This window comes from Vulpes vulpes, chromosome 4 (assembly GCF_048418805.1).
Source record: "Vulpes vulpes isolate BD-2025 chromosome 4, VulVul3, whole genome shotgun sequence".
NCBI lineage: Eukaryota > Metazoa > Chordata > Mammalia > Carnivora > Canidae > Vulpes > Vulpes vulpes.
In genome coordinates, this window is record NC_132783.1 from 23,678,810 (window position 1) to 23,705,321 (window position 26,512).

The 26,512-nt window shown below is 37.9% G+C and overlaps 1 protein-coding gene across 1 annotated transcript; it reads right to left on the bottom strand.

The window, feature by feature from the left end:
• Positions 1-1,323: 1,323 nt before the first annotated feature.
• LOC140598723 (rho GTPase-activating protein 20-like) lies at positions 1,324-25,673 on the bottom strand. Its single transcript, XM_072757250.1, has 11 exons — positions 25,608-25,673; positions 18,483-18,632; positions 16,683-16,724; positions 15,960-16,044; positions 12,228-12,305; positions 10,028-10,088; positions 7,204-7,392; positions 5,427-5,599; positions 3,951-4,112; positions 2,069-2,178; positions 1,324-1,552 (listed from the first exon to the last, which is right to left on the bottom strand). The coding sequence occupies exons 1-11, from the start codon at positions 25,619-25,621 to the stop codon at positions 1,324-1,326; spliced, it is 1,293 nt and encodes a 430-aa protein (XP_072613351.1). The 5' UTR covers positions 25,622-25,673.
• Positions 25,674-26,512: the final 839 nt, after the last annotated feature.

Below are 26,512 nucleotides of genomic sequence, written 5' to 3' on the forward strand. Positions count from 1 at the left end.
TGTGTCTCCCTAAAGCCTATTAAATTATCCACAGTACCTGCAGCCTTCCCATTGTTATGACAACTCTTTGAATTCTCTCCCAAGAGAGAAGTGATGTCTTCGCCAAATATCTTCAGGCAATTTTCGATCAAAAACTGTATGAGAGAAGCCTGTAATGCAAAAAGAACACAGTGGGGTGCTCTTTTTCATATGGAAGAGTTATAGGTCACATTTTGTTTATAAACCTTGGATCTAACCAAAACTGTGAAAGACTTCTATGAAAAATTCAGAGTTGATAAAAATATATAGAAACCCAAGTTCTCTAATAAATAACATAGAGTGATGCTTTCCATTGTACTTTGAGTACAGATTTTAAAATACTACTAGACAGAGGGCTAAACTCCTACTTTGTGGCCTAATTTAATACCTAACATTGTGATACCAAAGGTTACATCTTTAAAACTAGGATAGTTTTCAAAGTAACCCACTTTCTAAAAGTTTACTTATTTTCTAAAATTTTGCTTCCAGAAAATATTGGGTTGTAACTTAGGAAAATAACTGATTTAGATGTATAAAGCAGTGACAAAATCCTATGATATCCATTTCTTAAATATGGACAAATATTTTTTGGAAAGTGGATATTCCTGTGGATTTTTTTTGAAGTTTTCTTTTGTTTTGGTTTTGAGTAAAAACTCACAGGGCTGGGGAGAAAACATGTTTGTCTAGCCGCAGTCCCTTCTCATGTCTTACTTTGAATAATGCTGGCTCTTGGCATGAGCTTGGGGAAGCTGTCATCTTATTAGGTATGTGTGGCTTCATCAGGATGTTTTGGAATATCTCACTAGTTTCTGTCTGATGTAGCGGAGGCAAAAGAGTAGTCAAGTGTTTTTCTAAATGAGCCACAACTTGCAGAGCAAAGCTATGTGTTTGGAGCCATGGGTGCTCTTAGTGCCCAAGCCACCTAGGATGTGCCAGTAACGACCACAGGAACTGGGGGTTGTTACCATTGTGTCATGAGGAAACCATGTCTTTGCGCAAGGTTACAAGCTCTCCCTCAAGGATCAGGCTGAGATTTGAACCTTGGCTTGTCAAACTCTGGAGCCCAGGTCTTTTCTACCATATTACATCACTCCTCTCTCTTTTGTTTAGTCAGTCTAGTATTGAATCTCCTGGATGGGAAAGAAGTGACTCAACTGCTCTGCGTTTCCCACGTTAAGACCCCTTCCCATATTCCACCAGAGAAGCATAACAAACCTGCCATTCCAAGAAAGCCTAGGAAGATGTGCACTTTTCAGAACTGATCCATCCAATTTACTACTACACATTTCAGATTCAAAGCCTGGATTATAAACCCGAGGGGACACATATGAGAGCTCTCCCTACCTTTTTTTTGAAGTTCTCTTCCAATTCCAACCTGCAGGAATTAGGTGGACAAAGAAGGCTTGGGGCTATACACACTGATAATTCATAAGCTGTCATCTGATTGGATGAGGATTGTTGCTCAATGTTGTAGAGCACTCCGAAAAGGTATCGCAAGAGAACAACGTTCACTTTTGGCAGCTGGGCTAGAAGCCTGAAGTCAGAAAGATGCACTTTTAAATAAGGCAAGTCACTGCACTTAGCAGCTGGAAGTATAGAGATGGAGAGCAGAGAACATCTTTCTAGATCTAGTATACAGCCTGCTGTAGCAGAGTTCCAGGCATGAACGTATACAAAAATGTTTTACCGAATTCAATTTCTGAGCTAACCCACTCCGTTTAAATGTTTGACAAACTTTAGGTTATGCCACTGGCTGTTGATGCACTGGCATCTCTTTGGCCACTGACTTTTGTCTACCAGTTTCATATATTCAGAAGTTATACAATGACTAATGAGTCAATGTTAATAAGGTCAGGAGAAGTACAATAATAGCCATAAGGCATGTCTGTATTCTGAAACTGCCCTCCATGGGTGACAAGAATTGAAACTATGTGGCATTGAATGTTATTTTAGTGGTCAAAGTGGCAAGAAGTAAACCAATATATTCCTAATAGTATATTGGCTGTATTTCTGAGCCATGACCAGAGTAGAGTAATTATTGCATCATTACCTCTGGGCTGCATTTATTTTTTTCTTCTCTGTCACTTCGTCAAGAACACGAAGCCATTTTTCATAGAGGTCCGATGAAAGTAAACTGCCTTCAATATTTTCAAGAAAATCCTTATGTGGATAAAAGAAAAATACACACAGACACACTCACATATACAAAATATATATTGGAAATATTACAGAGAAAACACTTAGTTGCAAACTTCAGTTCAGTCTTACTTCCGTCATAGATACCCAAACTGTGACCCACATGGAACTCTGCTCTGATTCTCCATTGACTTGTACGTGCAAAAGCAGGTGTGTGGATTTTCTCCAACAAACATGAAAGCATCAAAGCAGAGCCTAGGCTTCAGTGTAAATGAGGACAAAGCTCCCTTGTATCATATAGCACTTACTCTTTTGTGTGCTTTTCTGCAAACTACTACATAAGCTACTCTCATAATTGTATCATTCTTCCTTTCCTGAACTATACAAAAGTAGAGAGTCTAATGGCAAACTCGTGATGGTCCTGAGGATGTATTCATTTCTAGTGTAGGCCAATTCTCCAGATAGTTTGGCATGATACTATTCAGGCCAAGGTTGCAGAGTCTGATTCTCCACAAAGATTAGTCAACTTTAAGTAGGGAAAGCTTCAGGAATGTCTAAGAACTCTATGCACACGTGGTCACCATCTTCCTAGTCTGTGCCTATAACACGGGAATAGAAAAGACCCTATTAAACCTTGCTAGAAACATCAATTCCATGTGTGCACCTTCAAGAGGGCAACACTTATCATGCTATTCGAGTACCTAATGTATCATCATTCTTTCCCCTGTCTCTTGATGCCTATATATATATTTAGTGGTGTGTTTTACTGGACCTCAGTGTAGTAGTGGTCAGGGACTATTGGTATCTTTCATATAGTTGAACAGAAATGAGGGACAAGAAAAGACCAAATGTGACAAGGAAGGACCACATATGACCTTGATTGTAAGAGTGTCATCATTACTGCCTTAACTTAGTTTTGTTGAGAGCTGATAGCAAGTGCCAAGGTAGATGGATTAAATTCTCTATTCTAGTTCTCACTTCTTTCTCCATTCCCATTTTAGCAATAGAATGGGATATCTGTGATGTAGCTGTATAATTTCCAAATTAATATAGTTCTTGAGTTGATCTATTGAATTTTCAGAATTCCAATCTACTTTTGTCTGTTGCACCTACTCCAAAAGTTAGGTTTATCAAAACTGGCATGTAGCAAGAGCTGGCTAACATGTCGTTATAACCTTGGATGGTGGGCTAGACATCACAAATATTAACTAAAGGATGCCTAGGATGTGGTGAAAGGAGACACAAATGGCAAAATCATTCCTCCATGACTTATAAAGTAAAAGGCATCAAGAAACAGGAGACAATGCGACAATGATGGTTAAGAATGATTTGGTCACCTCACTGAGCCTTTTTGGATTCCTCATAAAGTAAACATTTGCTTACTATTGTGAAATTCCCTACCTATTCTCAAATTTTTCGTATGATTTTTCTTTTGGAAACTGCCTTCATTAGGATCGTGGTGAGGATGTCATCCAAAGCAGGATGTTTGCTTTGGTAAATATTATGTATGTGTGAGTGTATATTTTGAAATTTCTTAGTATTAATAGTATCATATTAGTATTAGTATTTTGCATGGAGTCCTCAGGTAGGCTGTTTGTGGTGAAAACAGAAAGTATTTCTAATGTATGGGGCTTTTAACTCCTACAGTAGCTTCCTTAAATTTGATTTCATGAAGTGTTTTCCAGTTTGACAAGTTCTTAATCAGTTATGCCTATGTTGGTTCCTGGGCAATCATAATGAAAGACACCATCACAGCTTCAGTTACCCATGTGTGGTAAAGCTAGAACTTTCCCCACCTTTAAAACACATGCTACCACATGAACAGATTTGCTGTAACAGTTAACTCTGTCCCCAGAATTTAGTTTCTCTTTTAGGATTCTGCAGGATTTTATACAGGCTGATTTTCTGAAGATGCCTTCCAGGAGTGGTCCTTTCCGATTGATCACGGAAAGCATATCCTGTAGGAAAAAAAGAAGAGCATATACATTTTGTATCCCAAGCCCAGAGCAGAAGCTTGCTTCCTTTTAGAAAGAGCTAGGCTATTGGATGGTGTACGGTTTTAGAGCTGGAAGGACTAAAGTCAATTTAGATTCTTTAGTCAATGTCTCTCTATAGTTTCTACCCAAAAATCCACCGTACAGTCATACACTGAAACATTGTAATCACTTATTTTAATCAGCTTTTTCATTGAATTTGCCCTTTTAAATCCAACTTCTGTGTTTCAAGGCCTTTGTGGAATCCTCGCCTGTCTCCTACTTTACCAGTCTTGGCTCCTTATTCTCTTACATAGATGCTCTTCCCCCAGTATGGAAATCTTTTTGCCATACTCATTTCCCATTTGTTGATTCCTCTTTAAGTGATTGTATCCTCCATTCCAACTGTCTCTATTTCCCTTCTTCCTTAAAAAAAAAAAAAGCTCAAAAGCTCTCTTCTTATTATCTGATTACATTTCCTTCATGAGTCTTTCACTGTCCTTTGCTCTATCTTCATGTCCCCTCCCTGCAGTGTAGAAAGATAATAAGGGCTGGAGTCTGATAGACCAAGGGATCGGAAACCTATTATGCTTCTGATCATTTGTGTGACCTGGGGCAAATGTGAACTGTACTGAAAGCTAATTCATTTGTAAAGTATGGAGGATGATAGTTCTAGCTACCCCCTAAAATTGATGTGATGCAAGGACGGGGTAGTAGCAAGCATGGAACTAACGTGGTTAATTTCTTCACACCTAGGATAACATTCCCAAATCTAGTGTAGGGTTGCAGAGGTCCTGGGTACTCAGGAAATTTCCACACTGACAATTCAGTACACCGATTTGAGATAACAAGGGCAAACTCTGTGGCTGTCATTTAACATGCTCTTTTAGAATTAGCAGATTCATATATGCCTCAGGATGAGTCTTTATGCTTAGGTAAGATGTTTTCAGTTGTTAGATTAAGTAGACTCCGTTGAAGGAGACCTGAGACTACTGTGAGTTCAGGAAGACAACAGCAGAATGTGAAGATGATTCATGCACACAGAGTCCATTTTGACTGATCTGAACAGGCCTACATGGGTCTCGGTGGAAACAAGTGGAATGGGCAAAACGTTGTTCTGCTGTATTGGCCAAATGACTCTTCAGTAGGTAAATCAAATGACACTAGCAAAGCTTCTCAGCCAAAGCCAGGGACTGTCTAATGATTTCTCCATTTGAGGGTAGGTTTGCATGAGAACACTTTGCCTCTCCAAGGTCCCTCTCCTCAGGAAGGTAAAAAAAAGACCAAACTGAGACCTACCAGTATTGGGAAGGGCAAGTTGTCCTTATCACATATATTTGTGAGTGAAACCCCAAAGAGCTGTCGTGGTATTGCAGATGGTGCAACTGTGCACTGGTTTTTCTGGCAAGTGCCAGAGCGCCGCCAAAAGGCCCAGTCTCTGAAAGGAGTGCTTTTCATGGTCTGGCCTGAATCTAAGGAAGAAGGGAGATTAGTGTATTTTAATTCACTTAGCATTATTTTCACCATTGCCATTTTGCAGCGTGTTCGTTGTAGTGGCTAGAAGAGTGAAACTGAGTCATTTGTTGTGTAGAACTCTCCACGTCCTGATGTTGGCTAACAGCATCCTCATGGCATTGATAAGTTCTTCTCATATCCTTCAGACTGATGGTTAAACCTAGAGACTGGATCAGACTCAAGGTGAGTACTCCCTGTGTCATCAGTTACTGCCAGTTACAAGGCATCAGGAGGCACTGAACCTGTAGATGTGTTTTCTACTGGAGTGATCAGTGGGTTCAGGTGTCAGATCTGATTTTAAAAGCTAGAAGGATTTGGTATGCAAATCAGGCTGAGTTTGGTAATCCTCTGCTTTCACAGCCAGTCTCCCCTCAGCCCCAGATTTCCTCTTTGGTTTCTGAGTGCTCAAGTTTCTACCATCCAAAGGATCTGCTTCTCAGGACACAATCTGCCTGAGCCCTATTCTATGTTCCTCTGCTCTGGGCCATCTTCAAGGATGACTTGCTGCAGTCAGGGTCCTTGGGATGTTGTCATTACATGCTGGCTATGTGGTGGCTGTGTTTTCTTGTCATATCCCACTAACCCACCCAGAGATGATGTTTTTGGTTAAATAGGTTTAACATTTACTGAAAGGAGCCTAAACCACAATGAAGTGTGGAAACCACTTCCTCACACACACACTCAAACATATATGTAAATATACATCTACACACAAGTCCCAGGCTTGAAAGAAATCATAGAAGCGAAAAAAACAATGAGAGGTTATGAATGCACTTATAGAGGTTATGAATGCATATATATATTATATATATATACGAAGGCACCAGTTTCCAGAGATGATTTTTAATTACTCAACATTCCCTATGAAGGAAGAGCTTTCCAAAGAAAAGGTGACCAGCAGTGAAAAGCTGAGTTCAAAGTTTCTAGTGCTCAGCTGTGAATGTTTTCCTTTGAAGATTCCTTAACATTGCTTAAATAACTGATTTTTGAAGAGTCCAGAGATGAGCCAAGGTTTCGAAGGATAAGCACATGAGGAACATTTCACCAAATAACCTTGAACACCCGGCCACTTGGCTTTTCTGGGATGTAGTGAGTGCATCACCACCTCCACTCATGTGGGTGCCAGCACTGCACCAGAAGCATCCTGGTCCTGCCACTTATGAAGCTCAGCATTTTAAAGCTTCGGTTTGCTCAACTTTAACATAAATGATGCTACCTACAACTCGTTAAACTAAATATATGATATACTACTCAGCACAAGGCATGGCTCAGGGCAGGCTTGAAAGTGCTCTGAGGGTATAGAGAAAGACAGGAGTTAAAGGTCTTCCCAAAAGATTTAAAACAAGGAAACAACCTTCATAGAAATGAGTTGGGTCTTGATGTCAGACTTTTGAATTTTTCTAAGCTTGATTTTGGGTAGTTTTTGCATTCTTTCCTATACTGTTCCTCCTCATTGATGACAATAAGCTCACCCAGAAAGAATAAACTGTGTGTCTGAATTGTGTTTAAGCATGGAGACATGAGCCAAGGGAAGGCACTTGAAGAAAAGCAAGCGGCTCACCTCTCCCTTGCTTGTTCTGGGCTGGGTGCCTGGGCTTCAGTATGAAATGGATTTGCATCTCTGTGATCTTCTGCTCCAGAAGGAGGGACTCCTGAGTTGGGGAAGGAGAGATGGAGTCCTCTGCTTCCTTTGGCAGTGCTTTAGTAGATGGAAGATGGCTCATTTTAATTCCATAGGGATGTTCATGTCCTGTATGGAAAGAAACCTGAATATTTAGGATGATGGTGATGGCTGTCATCAAACTACCTGAGTGTAAGCATCACCCTATTTGTATATGTTGGTATTCTTGTCATCAAGAAAAAATTTGTATATGTTGGTATTTTTGTCATCAAACCAAACCTGAGTGTAAGCATCACCCTATTTGTATATGTTGGTATTTTTCTGGGACTTCTAGATAAAGAAGGCTGTGCCTCCTCAGTGAGCATCATATGCACCCTTGTGGGAACACCTTACAGAAAGCGTGTGCCCAAGGGAAAGATTTTAAGAAGAGAAAACAATTGAAAGCATGTTACTTTGCTTGAAATACATATATTCATGAGTGCAATAAACAATGCTGACTTTTGCTGGGTAACTATCTGAGAATGTTGAAGGTTTTCTAGTTTGTGCCTTGACACTAACTACATCTATACATCGTAGGCAAATTACTTGACCCCGTCGAGCCTTACACTAATTCTTTGAAATGCTTGTCCACACACAAACTTATCAGAGTGAATATATTAATAAGCATTGGTGGTTAATATTCTTATTTTTTACTTTTATTTTTTGGTTAATGAATTTTTAAATATTTGGAGTATATATATAAAGAATTGCTATCTTCACTATTCTCTCCAACAGAATGTCAGTCGAACAGATTTTTTGTTCATTTCCTTTTGTCAATTCTCCAGCCAGAGCTACTCTAGAGTAATGGGATGGGTTGCCCTTATGCTTTATGGTTCCCTTCCACTGCTGCCCTCCCTCTATGGGGTGTCCTGCCAGGCAATGATCAGAAGGAAGGGTGTGCAGAGTGGGAAACCCAGAAGCAAACTGTAAAACGATGGTTAGAGAATAGAAAACCACACCCAGAGCTATCCAGAATTGCCTGCCAAGTGATTTGTTTTGCTCTTTTATGCTTTAAATTGTTTTTCCTCTCTAGAGAATTCTCAAAGACCCTATGAAATGATATGGATTTCATTTTTTAAGAATAGAATGAAAATTCTCATTCTGTCATTCCAGATTTATTACTGAATGTACCTAAAGGAGCTTTTGCTGTTCTTTTCATCCGTCATGAATGCAATGTTCACAAGAATCACAGGGACTTCGCTCCATTAAGGAAAAAGAAGCTTCTATGACAGCAATACAACCAAACCAAGATAACCAGGAGTTAATCCACAATTGAGAATTGAGAGTATGTTTTAAAAAATGCATTTTTGAATGCTGTAATGGATCATCATGAATGACAGGCTCTTCAGATTCCTTAGAGCTGCGTTCGTGTGTGAAGCTATTCAAAGTCTCAAAAGTTACCATCTACATCATTTTATCTAAATTAATGCACTTTATTAAAACATATATAAGTATTTAACTTTTTTCCTTTTTACTGCTAAGCAACTATTTTTTTAGATTTTATTTATTTATTCATGAGAAACAGAGAGAGAGAAAGAGGCAGAGACACAGGCAGAGGGAGAAGCAGGCTCCATGCAGGGAGCCCAACGTGGGAGTCGATCCCAGCTCTCCAGGATCACACCCTGGGCTGAAGGCAGCGCTGAACCACTGAGCCGCCAGGGCTGCCCCTGTCCAACTTTTACAAAGATGTCAACATTAATTCAAAACAGGAAGTGGTACTGAGGGGTTTTGTTCTCAGTGATGAGCTTTGTGACTCTATAGTCTAAGACTGGGAATATATATTTTGCAGAAAGAAATTGGTTGTTTTTTAAAAAAAGGAAATTGGTTGTTTAGATTTCCAGATTATTTGAAAAAGAGTTATAGCTTCACAGGTTTATTAAAAGGATAAAAAAATTTCATGTAAGAAGGAATGCTTTAAGATTTCTAGAAGAGATTATTGTCACCATTACCATCCATTACTATACTTCAAGGCCTGCTACCAATCCTGTCTTCTTTTTCTTTTTTTTTAAACCCTTCCATTACTGGAAACATTAAACAATTTTGCTAATCCAAAGATTTTTTTTTTCAGAGAACTTGTGCTAATAACTATTTTAGAAGAGGTGCAATCTGTTTATCAATAACCTTAAGAACAGTGATGGAAAAAACCTGAGAAACAGCAAAGTGCAGGCGATTTCATCAGTGAAGATGAGAGGAGTTTAAATGTGATTATCTCATTTTCCTTATGATGCAGAGAAAACTGGGCACAGGGCAGGGGTGTTAAATACATATCTCTACCTGGATTCAGAGACATAACTGGATTTTAGAGAATTCTCACAAATAGAGGCTTCTTAGCAGTTAGGAACTAGAATTCAAAATTGACATATGAAAAATAAATGTATGGGAAAAATTCCAATCCATTTTGCTTTCATACCTAATGAGTAAATAAGTAAGTAAATAGTAAATAATCACACTTTTTCAAGACAGCTCTGTTTGTCAGGTAAAAAGAAGTAGAAACAAAAATTTACATTTCTCTCCCTCACTAAATCATAGCTGCTGAATGAAGAGATGTTATCAATGCCTGGGCAACAGTACCTGGTAATTCTTTATTAAACATGTGAGTGAATATTGCATGTGATTTTCACTTTTAAGGATTTTGAAGCTTAAGAAAGAACAACCATTACTTTGAAACTTAGAGTTACAATTTTGAACCTAATCAATCCCATCTTAGATTTTCCCTGACACTTACCAATTAGTGGAAGTTTTTCCTTGCCAGAACTCGCCCACAGCTGGAAGTCGTTCTCAGAGCCCTTGGAAACAAAAAGAACTAGGTGTCAAAACATATCTTTCACAGTACTTGAAGAACACATTTCCTTAGCATATCTGTGTTTCCAAAAAGAAAGAATTGGGGCCAGGATAAATGGTATTTGGTCCATGGAGGTAGCTATAGTACTTGTTAACTAGTTCCCCTCACAGCTTCCAATAGACTGTCCCAGATTCTTGTAATTTTTGATAAAGACCGGGAAACCACAGTACAGCCAGCCCCTCACTTTGTGGGTGGCCCATGGTGTAAGAAATGAGATTTGTGTCCCTTTACTATGGAGTAAAAGTCTCATCTCAGAGTCCTCTCTTCTGCTGTCTCTAGACTCCTTGGATAGCGTTGGCCTTTGTCTCCAAATGTCCCTGCCCAGAGATGCATGTTGTCCAGAGAGCCATACACTCTGCTATGACTAATCCTGAGCAAAGTAGCTTGAGAGGCATCAATAGCTCAGCAGCCCTGAGCCAAAGGAGACAAATGCCCAAGAGACATTGAGGAGATAGTGGACGGAAGTCTGCCACTGGCTTTGGGGCAGGCAAACTCCACTTTAGGGAGAGAAAGGATGAGGACTCTAGGCAGCATGTCAGATGCAGAAAATGATTACTCCCAGCACAATTATTGCCCAGTAATACTGAAAATCCCAATTGTTTGAAACAAACAATTCTAAACTATAAAGATTGCTGAACTATTTTAAAGAGTCTTCCTGGAGACTAAAGCAAAAAAATGTTTGAAATGGAATTATTGGTAATAGTTATCATGTGCCCTTGACTCCTGATTAAAAATCATGGCCTTCACCTTATGAAGGAATGTCATAGGTATGGGCACAGACACAGATACACACACACACACACACACACACACACACACACAGCTAAATCTGCTCAAGATTGTGTTGCAAATAAGAAGTAAGAGCTAATAAGGTAGGGTAGGGTTTGGAAATGCCATGCTGGAATCCTTTAAATCAGGTATACATAAAGCCAAATAAGCCCAGTTCTTCATTAAAATAGAAATTCTTTGCCTAGTGACATTGATCGCTTTAAGTAAAGAAAATCACAAACATGAAATAAAATGAGTTAAATCATTAGTCAATCTCCCCACCTTCATCCCTCAAACCACTCACTCTCTTTTCCAGGATTTAATTCTTACTTAGGGTTTCTATATCATACAGGTTAGAAACGTATGTAAAGATGTGCTTTAGTCAGTACATATAAATTCAATTTTATTTTGGATGTATTATTAAATGTTGTTTGTACAGAAATCATTGATTTCTTCTGCCAAATTCTCGTTGCTCTGAAATTTTAAAGGCCTTTATTATACCATTGGCTCAGATAGAATTTACAAACAATCTTATGATTATGTCACATCACATTTACAGAGGATTTTGGATAAGAAGCTGTGCTTTCCAAGTGCTCCCTTTGGTTCTCTCCATCTATCACTGTCCCTCTTTTTTCCCTTATAAAACCTCATCCTCAAATATATTTCTCTTTCATAAAAAGAGATCAGCCCCAGATCCATGGTCTTATTCAGAACTTGTCTTTGTCTTGACCAGTTGCTAAAGGGTATGAGCTGCTTCATCCTCAGGATCTGCATCAAAAGGAGGTAGCTTGTAGCCATGTAGTCTTTATGTCAAAATGTACAACAGAACATGTAATTTAGGATTCATTAAACGGATTGAGTCCTTCCTTGTGTGATAACTAGGGTCAATAGGGATGGAGACGTATCAGAATTGAAAACACAGAAAGAAGAGTCCAATAGAGGAGGAAATATTTAGAAATTTAGAAACAACAATAAAAAAGAAACTTAGAAACATCTTTATTGTGTGTATTTAAAATATATACAGTAAACTGCATATTGTTATTAGCACTCTAAAATTATAGTCCAATTTTAGGCTATAACTTTGAATTTGCAGAAAATTTCAAATGGGAATATAAGAATAGCACTCATGTATAAGCTAATACTATAGCTTCGCTGCCTTCAATTTCTAAAGTTGGAAGGAAAAATATGAGTATGTTATCCACAATAATCAGCTGTCTTATGATGGGAGGTGCACAACACCTACACACACACACACTCACAAAACTCAGAAGTCAAAGTTGGTTCGTAAACTAAAAATAGATAGTAGGCAACTTACGGTTATTCCCAGCATTGTTAGTAACATGTTGATAGTGTCATTTGCTGTGTCGGAATTTGTCACTGTTACAGTTACGGACTGTAAAAAATAAATAAGAAAAATTGCTACAATTTTTTTAAAATTTAAAGCATGTGACCAAATAATTGTCAAATTATTATCCATACTCCAAAAGTAAAGCTTGTTTCCAGGTAATGACAAAGTAAAGCACGTGTAGAACATGAACCCTTAATTATAATTTCATTTTTTTATGTAACATGAAGCTAGTAGGAAACATGTCAGTAAAACATATATTTCCCTCCAAGAATTTGTGGCATACAAAATACAGCAGCTGAAGCAAGGAAGAGAAAAATTGAGAATTCTAAGAGGGCACATGGGGTGACCCTCAGCTCCATAAGGCTATTTCCAAAATGGTGGGAGGGGGATAGTATTAAAGGAAGGCACTAGATACTTTCCTCTCTTACTGAGTTGTGTTTGTATAGTATGGCTTAGTTCCTTTGTTTGTTTGTTTCTGGGTTTTTTTTTTTTTTTGGCTTAGTTCCTTTGTAATTACATAGTCAGTTTCAGTAAAATCAGGTAAGAACTGGCTATGAAAGACACTTTTTAAAAACTACTATTTAGTCCATATTTTCTTTGTCAGGCATCATGGTTAACTAAGACTTCCATTGTTGCAATCTCTTAAGACTGATGAATCTAGGAAATGAGACTGGAAATGTTAGAAGTTGATGTTCCATTCACAACTCTGCCAGCGAGTAGGTACTTCTAATAGCTCTCTATCAGACCATACATTGAGAAACTGCTCCATACAACTAGGAAAAGTTTAAAGAAAATTTTCTGAAAGGGGTTAATAGCAATCTGAGATGGATCTATAAGACTATCTGAATTACAAACTATCTGAATTACAAAAATTACGAAAGTCATATAAGAGAATATGTAACCAGAACATTTACTATGCATACAGTTTTTATAACATGTTTAGGCAATGGGGCCTGTGTCCTTCGGGAAACAGTGCATAAAGAAGAAACAGCACAAGTGGACACCCACAGGCCTTGAAAATATTAAAAGCAAAGTTAAAAGAAACTCTTTCATAAATCACTCCTTGTCCTTTCATTGTATTTTTCTTCTTATGAATTGAATGCAATTGCTTGATATCACAGATGGTCCCAAAGTAATTCAATAATCATTCAAATAGCAATTCAAATAGTAATTTAAGGGATGTATGTATATTTTCCTGCATGTTGTAGGTTCTCCCAACAGACAAATTCCATTAGATAGAACTCTCTCTAAACAAATAACTTCAGAAAAATAAACTATTTTTTGAAATAATTCAAAAGAAAAAGAAAACTTAGGTTATGTTCATGAGTCAAAACTGTTACTTAATATATGAAGAACCAGGAAAATGAGATCAATTTTCAAGAGCTGAAGCCACACCTGAGATGATCTCGATGCTTAGACTATTAGCCAAACACAGCTATTACAATAATGCTCAATGATACAAATGAAAATATGTTCACATTAAACAAAAATAGAGGCATCATAGTATAGAAATAAGAAGTATTAATGACTTTTCCTTATTTGAGAGGAAAAATATTTAACATAGAAATTTTTATCGGAAAAATATTTTTATTTATTTATTTTTTTTGAAAAATATTTTTAAAAAATTTATTGACTAGGCTACATTGCATAATGGAGATGATGAAAAGAAGTCAGTGATTTGAAAATAGATACTAGAAATTATCCAGTGTGAAGAAGAAAAGGGGGGAAAAGATTGAAAAAAAATTACAGAGCCTGAGGGATCTCTGAACAATGTGAAAGTGTCTGATATGGAAAGAATGGAACTGTCAGGAGGAGAGAAAGAGAAATAATGAGGAAGGAAATATTTGATGAAATAATGATTAAAATTTCCCAAATTTGGTGAAGACATAAATTTACAAATTCAAGAAATTCAGAATATGTCAAATAGGACAGATTCAAAGACAACCATGCTTAGGAACTTCATAGCCACTCTGCTAAAAACCAAAAATAAAGAGAAAACTTGAAAGCAGCTAGAGAAAAAATGACAAATCACCTACTGAGGATTAATGTTTAATCACAGACTACTCATCAGAAAGCATCAAGACCAAAAGACTGGAACATCTCTAAAGGACTAAAAGGAAAAAAATTTGCAAACAAAATTCTACACCCCCAAAAATATCCTTCAAGAGTCAGTGTGAAATAAAGCCATATTCAGATAAAAGAAATTAAGTAAATCTGTTTGCAGCAGTTCTGCACAAGGAATGCTAAGAATCATCTTTCTAGGATGAAGTGAAACAGTGCAGTGGGAAACTTGGATCTTTAAGAATGGGTGAAGAACATCAGAAATGTTTATTTCACCAAAACTATACCTCAATAAAGTTGATTTTTAAAAACCTCAAGGTAATTTTCCAAGGAAAGTTCTGAATGTAAACCACTGCCACAATTGATATCAAAGGCAGAGACAAGAATGTGCTCTGCTGCTAGAGAATTCTCTCTCCTTCATGCAGTGCATCTAGCTGGCACTTAACAACAGATCAAACTATTTGCATGGCTTTTGCTTTAGCCAGGAATACCTTTTTTGTTCCACCTTCAAATGCTGTTTTGTGTGATCTAGAGCTACTTCGAACTATAACAACAACCACAAAAAATACCATTTAAAGATACCCAAAGTATCTTGTTCATCACTGTAAATGTCTTGGTTACTGTACTACAATTTCAGAAATCAAATTTTACACACAAAACTGGGCCAATTGGTTTGATTTTTTCCTCCCCACAGTATAAAGAAATTGAAATAGAAATATGCTGATCCCTTAAAAGTGTCATCCCTCTTAGTTCAATTCAATCCTGATATTCCTTGGAACAAAAGACTTTTTGAAACTCCTCTGCATTTGACATAACTACTCAATAAAACACCTGATCCTTAAGTGGATCCTGTACTAGAAAGGAGACATTATTGAGGTCAACTGACAAAATGAGAATGGGAATGGCAGAGTAAAGTATTACGCCAAGGTTAAATTCACTAAAGGTGATAACTGTAGAATATCTTTATTCTTAAGAAATGCTTAGGTTTAAGGAAAAAGGGCTATAGTATATGTATGACCCTCAAACGTATGTATACACATACATGTAATAGACACAGAGAAAGAAAATAAATGATAAAGCAAATGGAATAAAGTGTTACCAATAGGTGAATCTGGATAAAGAGTATACGGGGTGTTTTTTGTATTACTTTTATATTTACAACTTTTCTCTGAGTTTATAGTTATACTAAATAAAATATCTGGAGGGGAAAAAGGACTGTGGAGACAATCCAGACCATTCTGTATGTAAGTGGTGGCCCTTGGAAAAAATGATGGTTCCTTCTAAATCACTGTATTACAAGCCACTATAAGCAATTAGAAGGATCCAGAGAAATGTCATAGACACATAACATCCAATACTCTTTCCTTGCTTAAGCACTGTAGTATGTATTCCTCTTGCTTCATGTTACCTAGGACACAGTTTTTAGGTCTATAAAGAAGTACATGGAGAGGGGGAAAATACATTTTTCCTCATGGCACTTTTCTAAATATTCTCTCTCTCTTCCTACCTTTTGCTCTCTCCTTCCTCTCTCCCCAACTCACTGCTTCCTCCCTCTCTGTGTCTCCACCTCTATCCCATTTTTTCATTCAGTCAGAATTAGGAACTCAGAATTTAATTGTTGGTCTTAAAAATACTTACACAGGCACAGTTCTTGATGTTCTCAGTGAAGATTTTGAGGGGAATGCTTTTTGGCTGCTCCTTCTCTTTGGCTAGCATGATGTACCTAATCCAATTCGATAGTAACCCAAAAGAGAGTAGGATAAATTACCTTACTTTCAAATCAATTTATGTTGATCATATTTTCAACATACTTCGTTATTTTTAAATGCATATAAATAAGCTCAGCAAAAAAAAAAAAATTGGGGGTTGGAAGGAAACATGCAAAAATATTTCAGGAAAATAAGCTGTGACTAGGAAAACAATAGATCACTCTTGTCATGTGAGATTTGACCAGCAGATCCAGGCACCAAAGCTTTCCTGCCTAGACCGGAGGTCATACTAGCACCTTCAAATGTAGGAATGAGAAGTTGCTTTGAGCATTACTTGGTAGGGTAAACTGCACTTATGGAAATTTAATATATGTTTTGAGAATAATGTTAGCTATAATCATGAGGTTGGAAAGTGGGGGAAGATGAGAGTAATAACCAGAATTTCATAAAAAAAAATAAGCAATATATGGATGTAAAGGAGAGCAGGTTATTTGTAGTAATGGGCAGGGTACAATTAAATAAGAAATCATTGGAGGATAGTGTAACAATTCGTACTAAGGGGAGGGAACATAGTTTGGGGGCACTGCTTTGAAGAGATCTACATTTTTTTCATCATGGGTTAAAGACTTATAATATTACACTGACAAAATACCTTTGAAGGTAAGAACGCCATTTTTCCTTTTGTTCTGAAGAGCTGCAATTTAAAAAATGAGAAGAAAAAAATTGAGGAACGTACGATACTCCTACTAACATATTAAGATCACCACTCCAGACTAAAAATATGAGCAGCCCGTTGTTAAGGGATGTGGATGTGTAAATTGTACTCCCCTTAGAGTGGTTTTGATGGACTCCACTCTTCTGTGAGTGGTATTAAAGCAATGGGAAGTAGATCCTAAAGAGGGAGAAAAGTTGATTTCAAATCTGAAAACTTAATTGTGACTATGTGATGCAAGCTATGAGATCACGGGCATGTTGTTAACCACTCTGATATTTAGTTTCCAGAACTGGAAAGGGGTTAAATTATAGCTCAGAGTGTTCCTGCAGCTGCAAGGGCTATTCAGCTATAAAGAATATTACCATTCAAATTAAATCACATTTAAGAAATTTAGCAATTTGATGGAACTGTCTTGGCTCAGAAACAAGAATATCTTTTTTGGAAAAAAACACCTGTAATAGTTTTATTTCCTTATGCATATGGCAGATTGTAATATGTTAAATTAGTTCCTAAAAACCTTATTCTTCATCACTGTGATCTTCTGAGAAAGATCAATCCCCTGATGCAAAATTACTAAAGATTAATATTTTCTCTGCTAAAATTTTCACAGCATTTAATATCCAAAGTTGCAAATGTCTTAAGGCTCATCCACACGTGGACTTATCACTTACCAGCATTCTTTTTTATTGTGGTAAATTACACATAAAAGAAAATTGACCATTAGTGACCTTTACTATATTCATCGTTCTGTGCAACGATCGTGACTGAACATGTTTATCACCCCAAAGCAAACATGTGTCTATTAAGCAGTCACTCTCCCTTCCCTCCTGTCCCTAGCTCCTGTACCACATTTTGTATATTGTTGATAAAAACTTGGTTTCTTCTTTCTTTCTTTCTTTCTTTCTTTCTTTCTTTCTTTCTTTCTTTCTTTCTTTTGGGACAACTACAACAGAGTGAGGTTCAAGGTCTCCTCTCCAAGATCCTGCCCTCTGATTCCCAGGAGGTATCTGCATGTTTAAATCACCGGAATAGATTTCTTGAGCAAGTACTATTAAAGGGTCCCATTAAATTTGAGAAATTGCTTTTACACTCCCAAGTTAATTCCCTTAACAACAGTATGTAATTATACAAATAAATTGATCATGCCATTGAATACTAGGTTGCCTGAATTGCTGTGTACAGATTATCTTAGTTGGTAACGATCTGAAACAAAATATGATTCCATTGAGGCACTAAACTCAGATTATTCATTTGATTCCATTGAGTAGAGTTTAGTTGTGTAAGACACATTCTTAGGCTGACATGAGGATGGGAATGTGGCTCTCGACCCTGGATATCCTGAGCAGACACCTCTGAGTTTACAGGGATCATGCCACACTTGCATCTCTGTTTGAAACATCCACACCCCAAGCCTCATTCCTGTTTTACGCAGTTGCACTTAACACACTGCTTTCTTCTCCTCACCCCACTCCACCAAAATCTCGCAGGTCATCATAAAGGTAAGACAACAAAATTTGAAAAACCATTGATCAAAACCGAAGGAAATTACTCCAGTAGTTCCCACTATACATTATCTACTTGTTTCCTTGTGGATATAAGCACCTTCTTACGCAGAGTACAAGGCAAAACAAGTGTCATGGGAGGTCAAGAAGTGAGTCACCAGCTTGGTAGACAATAGATTACAATGTTATCCTTTTCAAGCCATGTAGATACAGGACACCAAGGCATCGGTCTTACCTGAAGGTGGCCACGAAGTTCACCGTGGGCCAGCCCAACACAAAGGACCTCCCAGAACGGATGTTGGCATCTCCCACTGTATCCATGCAGTTGGCAATCCACATGGTGTTCAGTGGTATTTTCTTTTTTATCTTAAAGTTTTTCTTATACCTAGAAAGATCCCAAACAAGACCTCTGTTAGTTCATTTCAAAAATGTTATGGGAGCAGCTGTGCTCTTTAGAGACCAGTTCTCACTGCTCCAGGGCAAATCATGTCTCCCGCATCTCTATTACCCTCTGTGCACACACAGAAAATGGTTAGATGGGCCTTTGCAATGTGTGTGTTGAGCAAACTCTGGCTTGGAAACCTGAAAACACTTCCTCTAAAGGCAGCAAATAGCCATATTTTTGAATGGTGAGTATTGAGTAACCACTGTATATTTTAGAGCTTTGTAGGAAAACCATTCATTCATTTTCTATTGCTGGATTTGTTACTTATTACAGATAATTTTTATGGCTAATATTGCAGTTAATTATTCATTTATGACTTGCATACTTCAAAAAGTGTTTGAGGGGCTGAAGAAAGGTACCTGATACATGACTTATAAAAACAGTTATATGCTTTTTTTTTTTCCTTAAGAGAGACAAACCAGGGGCACCTGGGTGGCTCTGTCAGTTAAGCATCCAACTCTTGGTTTTGGCTTGGGCCACGACCTCAGGCTCTTGAGATCATGCCCCTGTGTAGGGCTCCCCATTCAATGAGTCGGATTCCTCGCTCCCTCTGCCCTGCCCCCCACTCATGTTTACTCTCTCTCTAAAATAAATAAATAAATAAATAAATAGATAAATAAATAAATAAATAATCTTTTCAAGAGTGTGAGGAAGACAGATGAAATCGAAACAAAAACATAAGCTTGGATCAGAAAGATTTAAAAGTTACTTTCAACGTTAATTTACAAAATATTTTCTAGCCTTTGAAGCATAGGTTATTTTCAATTTCCCTTCTTAAAATTTTGTCCATACCATTTTCCCTTAGATTCTGGCTAAAACAAAAAAATTGTTAGCCTACAGACTGAGCCCAACTGAAAAATCATCCATCCATCCATCCATCCATCCATCCATCCATCTGTCCATCAATCAATCCAAGATCAGTGGTCCGGAGGTCTTATATGTAAGTCATGGATACTTCCCATTTCTCTGAGGAGTAAGAAGGGGTGAAATGGGTTTTTGATAATTTCTGCCTAATCCTCTTTGATCTCAAAGATGAAAACCACCATTGATTTATTTTGGTTGATTAATTGATTAATTTGGTTAATTCATAACTTTGACTCGCAGGTGGGCTTGAGATTTAAATAGTTACAAGTCCTATAAGGAATGCCTGGGGAACGTGGATCCTCCACTCTGGAACTCCTTACTATTCAGAAACACATGTGGAAAACACTGAACTAAACTGAGATGAAAGCCACCTCATGTGCAAAAATCCCTATGGCTCCACTGATTCATGGAACAATTAGAGCTAAACTCTTCAGTGGGATTTATAAAATAAAAAAAAATCTTTTAGGAAGCCCACTTGAAGGATAATCTAGATTCAAACTTAGGACACAATGAATATAAATATGATGGATACCAACATCTTTCCACATTTTTTTTATTTCAACATTACACCCAAGTGCCTGTATCTCTGTGCTTGGAGATTTTTATGGAACATAGTCAATTAACAGATAAAATCATTTTTCTAGATAGTAATTCCAAAGGCATTGTCACGTCAAAAATATATGGCCAAGGGGAATGATAGACAGGTATCTGCTTGTTCTTACACATTTTTTTCTTTCTAATATAGGTATCTGTGTATATACAGACCCCTAAGATCCTGTGTGGAAACTTCCAAATACATTGACCTGGAAAAATCCATCCAATAACCTTAGTTCAATAAGGCACCAGGATTAGTTGAACCAAGGAATTTTCCTAGAGCCCAGTGTGTGGTTTCTACTCTCCTACAACGTTTTGAACACTTATCATATGCCAAGCTCTGTTCTAAATATTTTATAAATATAAATATAAAAAATTTAATCCTCAAGCAACTACACTAGATGGTCTCTATTAGGTCCATTTTACAAATAAGGAAACTCACAGAAAGTTTAAATAAATTGTCAAATGCAGGAGACAGGGTTTGAACCCAGACAGCCTAACTCCTAAGCCCATGTTTGTAACCACTTGACCGTGAAGTAACCTTTTCATCTTTCCTACCCTCATCCTCATTTCTGTCCCCAGAGCCATCAGGTTTTCTCGTGGGATTTACACTGGGAGTGAGAGGATAAATCTCAAGGCATTATATCAATAAAACCAGTTGCTAGCTTGGAAATATTTACAACGTGTACAACTAAGCTTTATACTTCAATAGATTCTTCTAAGGTCTTACTGTGTTTCTTTACTCTCAATCACTGACCCAATTGGATTATCTCAGCAGAAATTAGAAAGTGTTAATCTACTGTAAACTGACTCAAGAAGAAGAGGAGGAGAACTGCAGTTTTTATTTCTAAAAATAGTCATTTATTATAGTTGTATTAACATGATGTCCTTCTTGCTTTCCACTACCTTAATCTTTATGCCAGAAGGTAAGCCCCAGTGAACTGTGGAGTTTTGCAGTATTCTAGGGAGATTTCCTCTGTTCTAAGATAGAGGCATTCTCTTACAAATGTTGGGAGAAGGGGTCATAGTCTATTCTGTAACTATTCGTCATTTCACCGACAGTGAGTTAATAGTCATCTTCATCTTTTGACCAAATTAAATTCATTTTTTATTTCATTTCTACATTCCTTAATAACTAATGATGAGGAATGTGATGTATAAAAAGGGTGTGATCTAAGTTCAGTCCCTTTTTCTAAATTATTCACGGGTCTCTACTAGTACAAATAACTTAATATTTTATCAAATAGATACTATTCTCTCTTTCTTAAAGATTTCATTTATTTATTCATGAGAGACACACACAGAGAGAGAAGGCAAAGACATAGGCAGAGGGAAAAGCAGGCTCCCTCTGGGGAGCCTGGTGGGGGACTTGATCCCAGGACCCCGGGATCATGACCTAAGCCAAAGGCAGACACTCAACCACTGAGTCACCCAAGGGCCCCAAGTAGATACTGTTCTTAAAAATAAAATAATTTTTATTTCAATTTTTAAAGTACTTTAAAGTACTTTAATTTTTAAAGTAATTTTTATTTGAAAAATAACTTATTTAGCATTCTAATGAATATCAAAAGTGATAAGGAAGGTTCCATTTGACTTCAATTCTTGCGAACACAACTTTCTAGTGTATGAAAGAAGTGACAAAAATCCCCAAACAATTTTCACTATTATTAACATCTTGTACAACTAGAGAAATAGAATTTCTTTGTGAAGAAACAAACATTTAATTCCCCTCATTGTTACACACAAGCCAAAATTCACTAATTCTGACCGAAAAATTGGTAGAAATTAATCAAGTATTTATTCAATTTCTGTTAAATTCTGTAGTGTCAACCTAAAGATGAGAGAGTCTCCAGCTGAAGCCTGAGGGTGAGCTGAGGTAAAATGGAACCTGGGTCACCCTACCCCCTTTTTATTGCTAATTGGAAAAATTAGGCACTAAACTCAGATTATTCATTTGAATAGATTGATGGAGGGTATTGATTCCTCCATGTAAGACCAAGGCATGACAGGGATTAAATATGTTGGTTATTTCAGGGGCTATTTCTTTTTAGTTTTTCCTTCTAGAAAAAAAGGTAAATTTTTTCATATTAACAGTGATCATAAATATACCCAAATATTTATTATGGGAATGATCTCATAGTAGTTTTCTAAAGATTGTGGCAGGCATTAAGTGCTGCCTGCTACTGCTATGGATGAAATGGTGTCTCCCTCCCACTGCTTTCCTGCCTTCTTACCATAAAGCCCTCTCTGCCAATATCATCATGTTTGGAGATAGAGCTTTTGAAGGTAATTAAGTTTAAATGGGATCATCAAGGTAAGGTCCTAATCCAGTAAGATGGATGGTCTTGTGAGAAGTGGGAGAGATCTGTATGTGTGTACATACATGCATTGAGGTAATGCCTTGGGGCACACAGTGAGAAGGCAGCCACGTGCAAGCAGAAAAAGAGCTCTCACCAGAACCTGACCATGATGATATCTCGAACTCGGAATTCTAAAATCTGTGTTCTCTCTATATCAAAGACCGTGGCTTAAATATGAAACTCAAATGCCTGTGATCACTTACATTTTCTAATATTACCAATGTATAATATAAAGTATATAAGATAAACTTTTGGGAACCGAGTCCCTTTCAAAGAACATTAACAAATAAATTGATAAAGATTTTGTCATATAAAAACCCTTGAGTAGACATAAGGACATATCTCAAAAGCAATATGTGAAAGATGAAAAATGTTCAACTTGTTTTGTCTTAATGAACTATTCGAAATAAAAATTCAGCCCTTCAATAGAGGCAACTCTCTAGTGGAAAAACAACACTATCTTTATATAAAAATCTTTTTAGCAGAATATCGTAGGCTCTGTAAAACCCGCTGAGAGGTAGGCAGCACCCAGGAGAAGAAATAGCTCTGGTAAGAAAAGGAAAGTCTTCTCCTCTCCCTAAAGGCTATAATACTTACAAAGATGAAAAAAAAAAAAAAGAACATATTCCCCTTACAAATTGAATATGAGTGGTCTGCAAGGTCCTAACAACCAGGAAATGAGTTTGCTATTTGTTAGCATGTCTCTTGGGCTAAGGATGGAAGGGTACAACATGGTATGTGGAAGAACATGGCCTTGTGATGAAGGCAGGCCTGGGTAGGAATCTCTTGCATGGTTTCCCTATGTATGACTGGACCATTTCTGAGACTTCCTCTGTCCCCATTTTCATCTCTGCAGCCTGTTGATGATAAAAAATATGGGCCTTGGAGTGCTGTGAGAAAAATTTTCTTTATGCATGAGAGATACACAGAGAAAGGCAGAGACATAGGCAGAGGGTGAAGCAGGCTCCCTGTGGGGAACCTGATGTGGGACACGATCCCAGGACCCAGGGATCACGACCTGAGCCAAAGGCAGATGCTCAATCACTGAGAAACCCAGGTGGGTGAGGCATCTGTGATGTTCCTAGTGTGGTTCCCAGCATGCATCCCGCATATTTTGGTCTCCCATACTCACTTTGGTTAAATAAAGAGAATGGTAACTAGTCTGCATTTTTAAAATAATGACATGGGCCTCTATCAAGAGGAAGAGAGTCTTTCATATGGACCTCATGCCAAGGCCTGGACATTCTTTTTCTCTTTGGCCTCCTTATGACATCACCACCCTCGAAGTTACATCTATGGGCAATTTCCCTAGTCTCAAATATATTTTACTACTATCTTTGCCTCTGATTTTTTGATAGCTATATTTCCTTCATTTTTCAATTCGCTAAGCGTTCTGATCTATTTGTTACCAAGCAGACTGGAGTTAGTTGTTCACTCAATGTAAAGGAAGGGTTGCTTTCAATAGTGAAAGAATCTAGGTGTTCATGGAATGTTGTATGAAATTCAGGAAAAAAGAGAGAATAGAAATGGTAGCACCACATAGTGAATAAAAGCCTGTGCTTTGAAATAAATAGACCTGATTTCAAATGTAGACTCTGTCCATTACTAATATGGTAACCTGGGCAGATCCATTAGACCTCTGAGCATCAAGGTTCTCCAATATAAAAATACTCCCATCTCACAGGGTCGTTGTAAGGTTGGACAAAATTAGGTACATAAAGTTTTTTAGCATAGTATCTGACATGTAGTAAGCCCCTGATAAATTACTATTAATGTAACTCAGATGAGTATAGCATTTTGCCAAATTATTACTAGCATGTCTTACCTATGACATGGCATAACTGGGATCTAGGGTGAAAGCAGTAAAAAAAAGAGGGAGTTAGTTTTTTCGCAAGACCATAGCTTCTTGATATTTTGTTTGTGGGAGTGTTCTTTGTCTTCCATGTTTTGTGAATAATGCAAACAGAGATGGAGTAAGTAAACAGGTGACCTTCCATGAACTTCTCCCAGACGTTTATTGAGCAATCATCATGTTCTAGACTGGATATTCGATGCATTTGTGTTCACGGTTGAGAGGAAAGTGCACACAGTCGATTCTTTCTCCTAGATTCCATCTATCTGCTCCATCTTTTTTTTTTAAAGATTTATGTATTTATTCATGAGAAACACAGAGAGGAGAGAGAGAAGTAGAGACACAGGCAGAGAGAGAAGCAGGCTCCCTGCAGAGAGCCTGATGTGGGACTCAATCCTGGGTCTCCAGGATCACGCCCTGAGCTAAAGGCAAAGATAAACCCCTGAGCCACCCGGGTTAACCTGCTCCATCTTTCCTTTTTACTAAACTGCTAAGATAGAGCCCTGATACCATCCATCAGGACTATGGCCTCCCCTAACTACTCTCCCTGCTTCCACTCTTGCTTACCCATCCATCTATTATCTAGCAACAGTCAGAAAAATTTGCTAGAAATATAAATCAGATTTGGTCAGTCCCCTAGTTAAAAATCCTTTGGCAAAATATTTCCACTTTTTTACCATGGCCTGTGAAGACCCTGTGTGACTAGACCTCTGAGCATAGTATCATATCTGATAGCATGGCCTATGCTCTGGGCTCTAGTCAAATCAGGCTTCCCTGAGCCCCTCTCTCTGAGGGGTCAGATTGTACCCACGTAGGCCTGCAAGTCCCTCAGCCTCGACGGCTCAGGCACATTGTCTGGGAATGTGGCTGCTTCTCTTCTCATAGATTTGGTTTTAATGCTCCACCTCAGAGAAGCCCTCCTAGACTATTCCTCTCTAACACGTTCCCACCCTCTCCGCACAGCCCCCTATCCACCTTCTATCAGCAGCACTAATCATTATCATTCCCCCTCTTATTTTGCCATTTGTAAGTCCCAGGCAGGAGAGACATTGGCCTGTCACATTGGCAATTGTATTTGCTGCAGGGACATGACACAAAACAAGACCTCCAGAAGTACTCATGGAATGAAGGATTCAAGCATTGGCAAACACAAAAGGGAAAAAATGTAATGTTTTCGTATAGTAAGGGTTAATGGGAATGCAATTTTTTGGAGAATCACAAGAGCACGAAACATGGTACACCTACTTGGTATTAGACATCAGTAATAAATCGCTGTACAAGAAAAGCTGCCACTTCTTCCTCCTCCAGCCTTTCTTGAGCTCAATGGGACCATGGATGAGCAGGGTACGAGTGGCACCCTCAGATGATGTAGTGCTTTCGCTGTGGGTGTCCACCTCCACAGACGAGCTCTTCCTACAACACATCAAACACAGAGCAGCTAGTTACTGGTCAAATACACAATATAGTTTAATGCCAAGTTTCAAGGTTCACACAACACTAAAATGTAGTCTCAACCCCCAAAGCAGAGCTCCAGAGCTCAGAATCAGGGATTCCTGAGTTACCGAAAGCTATAGAAAGTGGTGAGGTCACTTGGAAAACTGATGCAGAGGGAGGACAGTTTCAAGGACAAAGCCCTTGGGCCTGCCAATACTTAGAGGTGTGGTGGAGAAAGAAGCAAAGCTCATTGTGAGCCATTAGGTAGGCAAAAGCCAAGAAGCCAAAGGTAGAGCACATTACAAGAAGGTGAATGAACAACAACAATAAACAGGACAACTTGTGGCCTAATATAAAATAAAACAACGTGTGAAGAATCAATTACAAATTGCTTTTATGTTAAGATAAAATGAAGATAACTGAAGATCCTGGAAGTTGACCCCCATCTTATCTAATTCAATATTCAAAATTGGGGTAAAAATTCTCAAAGATCAGCAAAAATATTGGAAACCTCAGAAAGTTTCTGAACACAAGAGTTTAGCTATTCCTTGGCTGAGCTCTGACAGGAATTCCTGGTCAAAATAGGTACTAAAACAACACAATTGAACAGAATGTAAAAATTCTTTCATAACTAGGACAGGTATTTTCAGAGACCCACTGAAAATTCTGTCTCATGGAGAGAGAGAGTTGGCTCTCTCGTGGAGCCAAGAAAGTGT

Excerpts from the sequence above, each read along its gene's own strand:
- LOC140598723 (XM_072757250.1), bottom strand. Across the intron at positions 7,393-10,027 it reads GGAAAAACTTCCACTAATTG|GACATGAACATCCCTATGGA; the intron begins GTAAGTGTCAGG and ends CTTTCCATACAG. Across the intron at positions 4,113-5,426 it reads ACTTGCCCTTCCCAATACTG|GATATGCTTTCCGTGATCAA; the intron begins GTAGGTCTCAGT and ends TTTTTCCTACAG.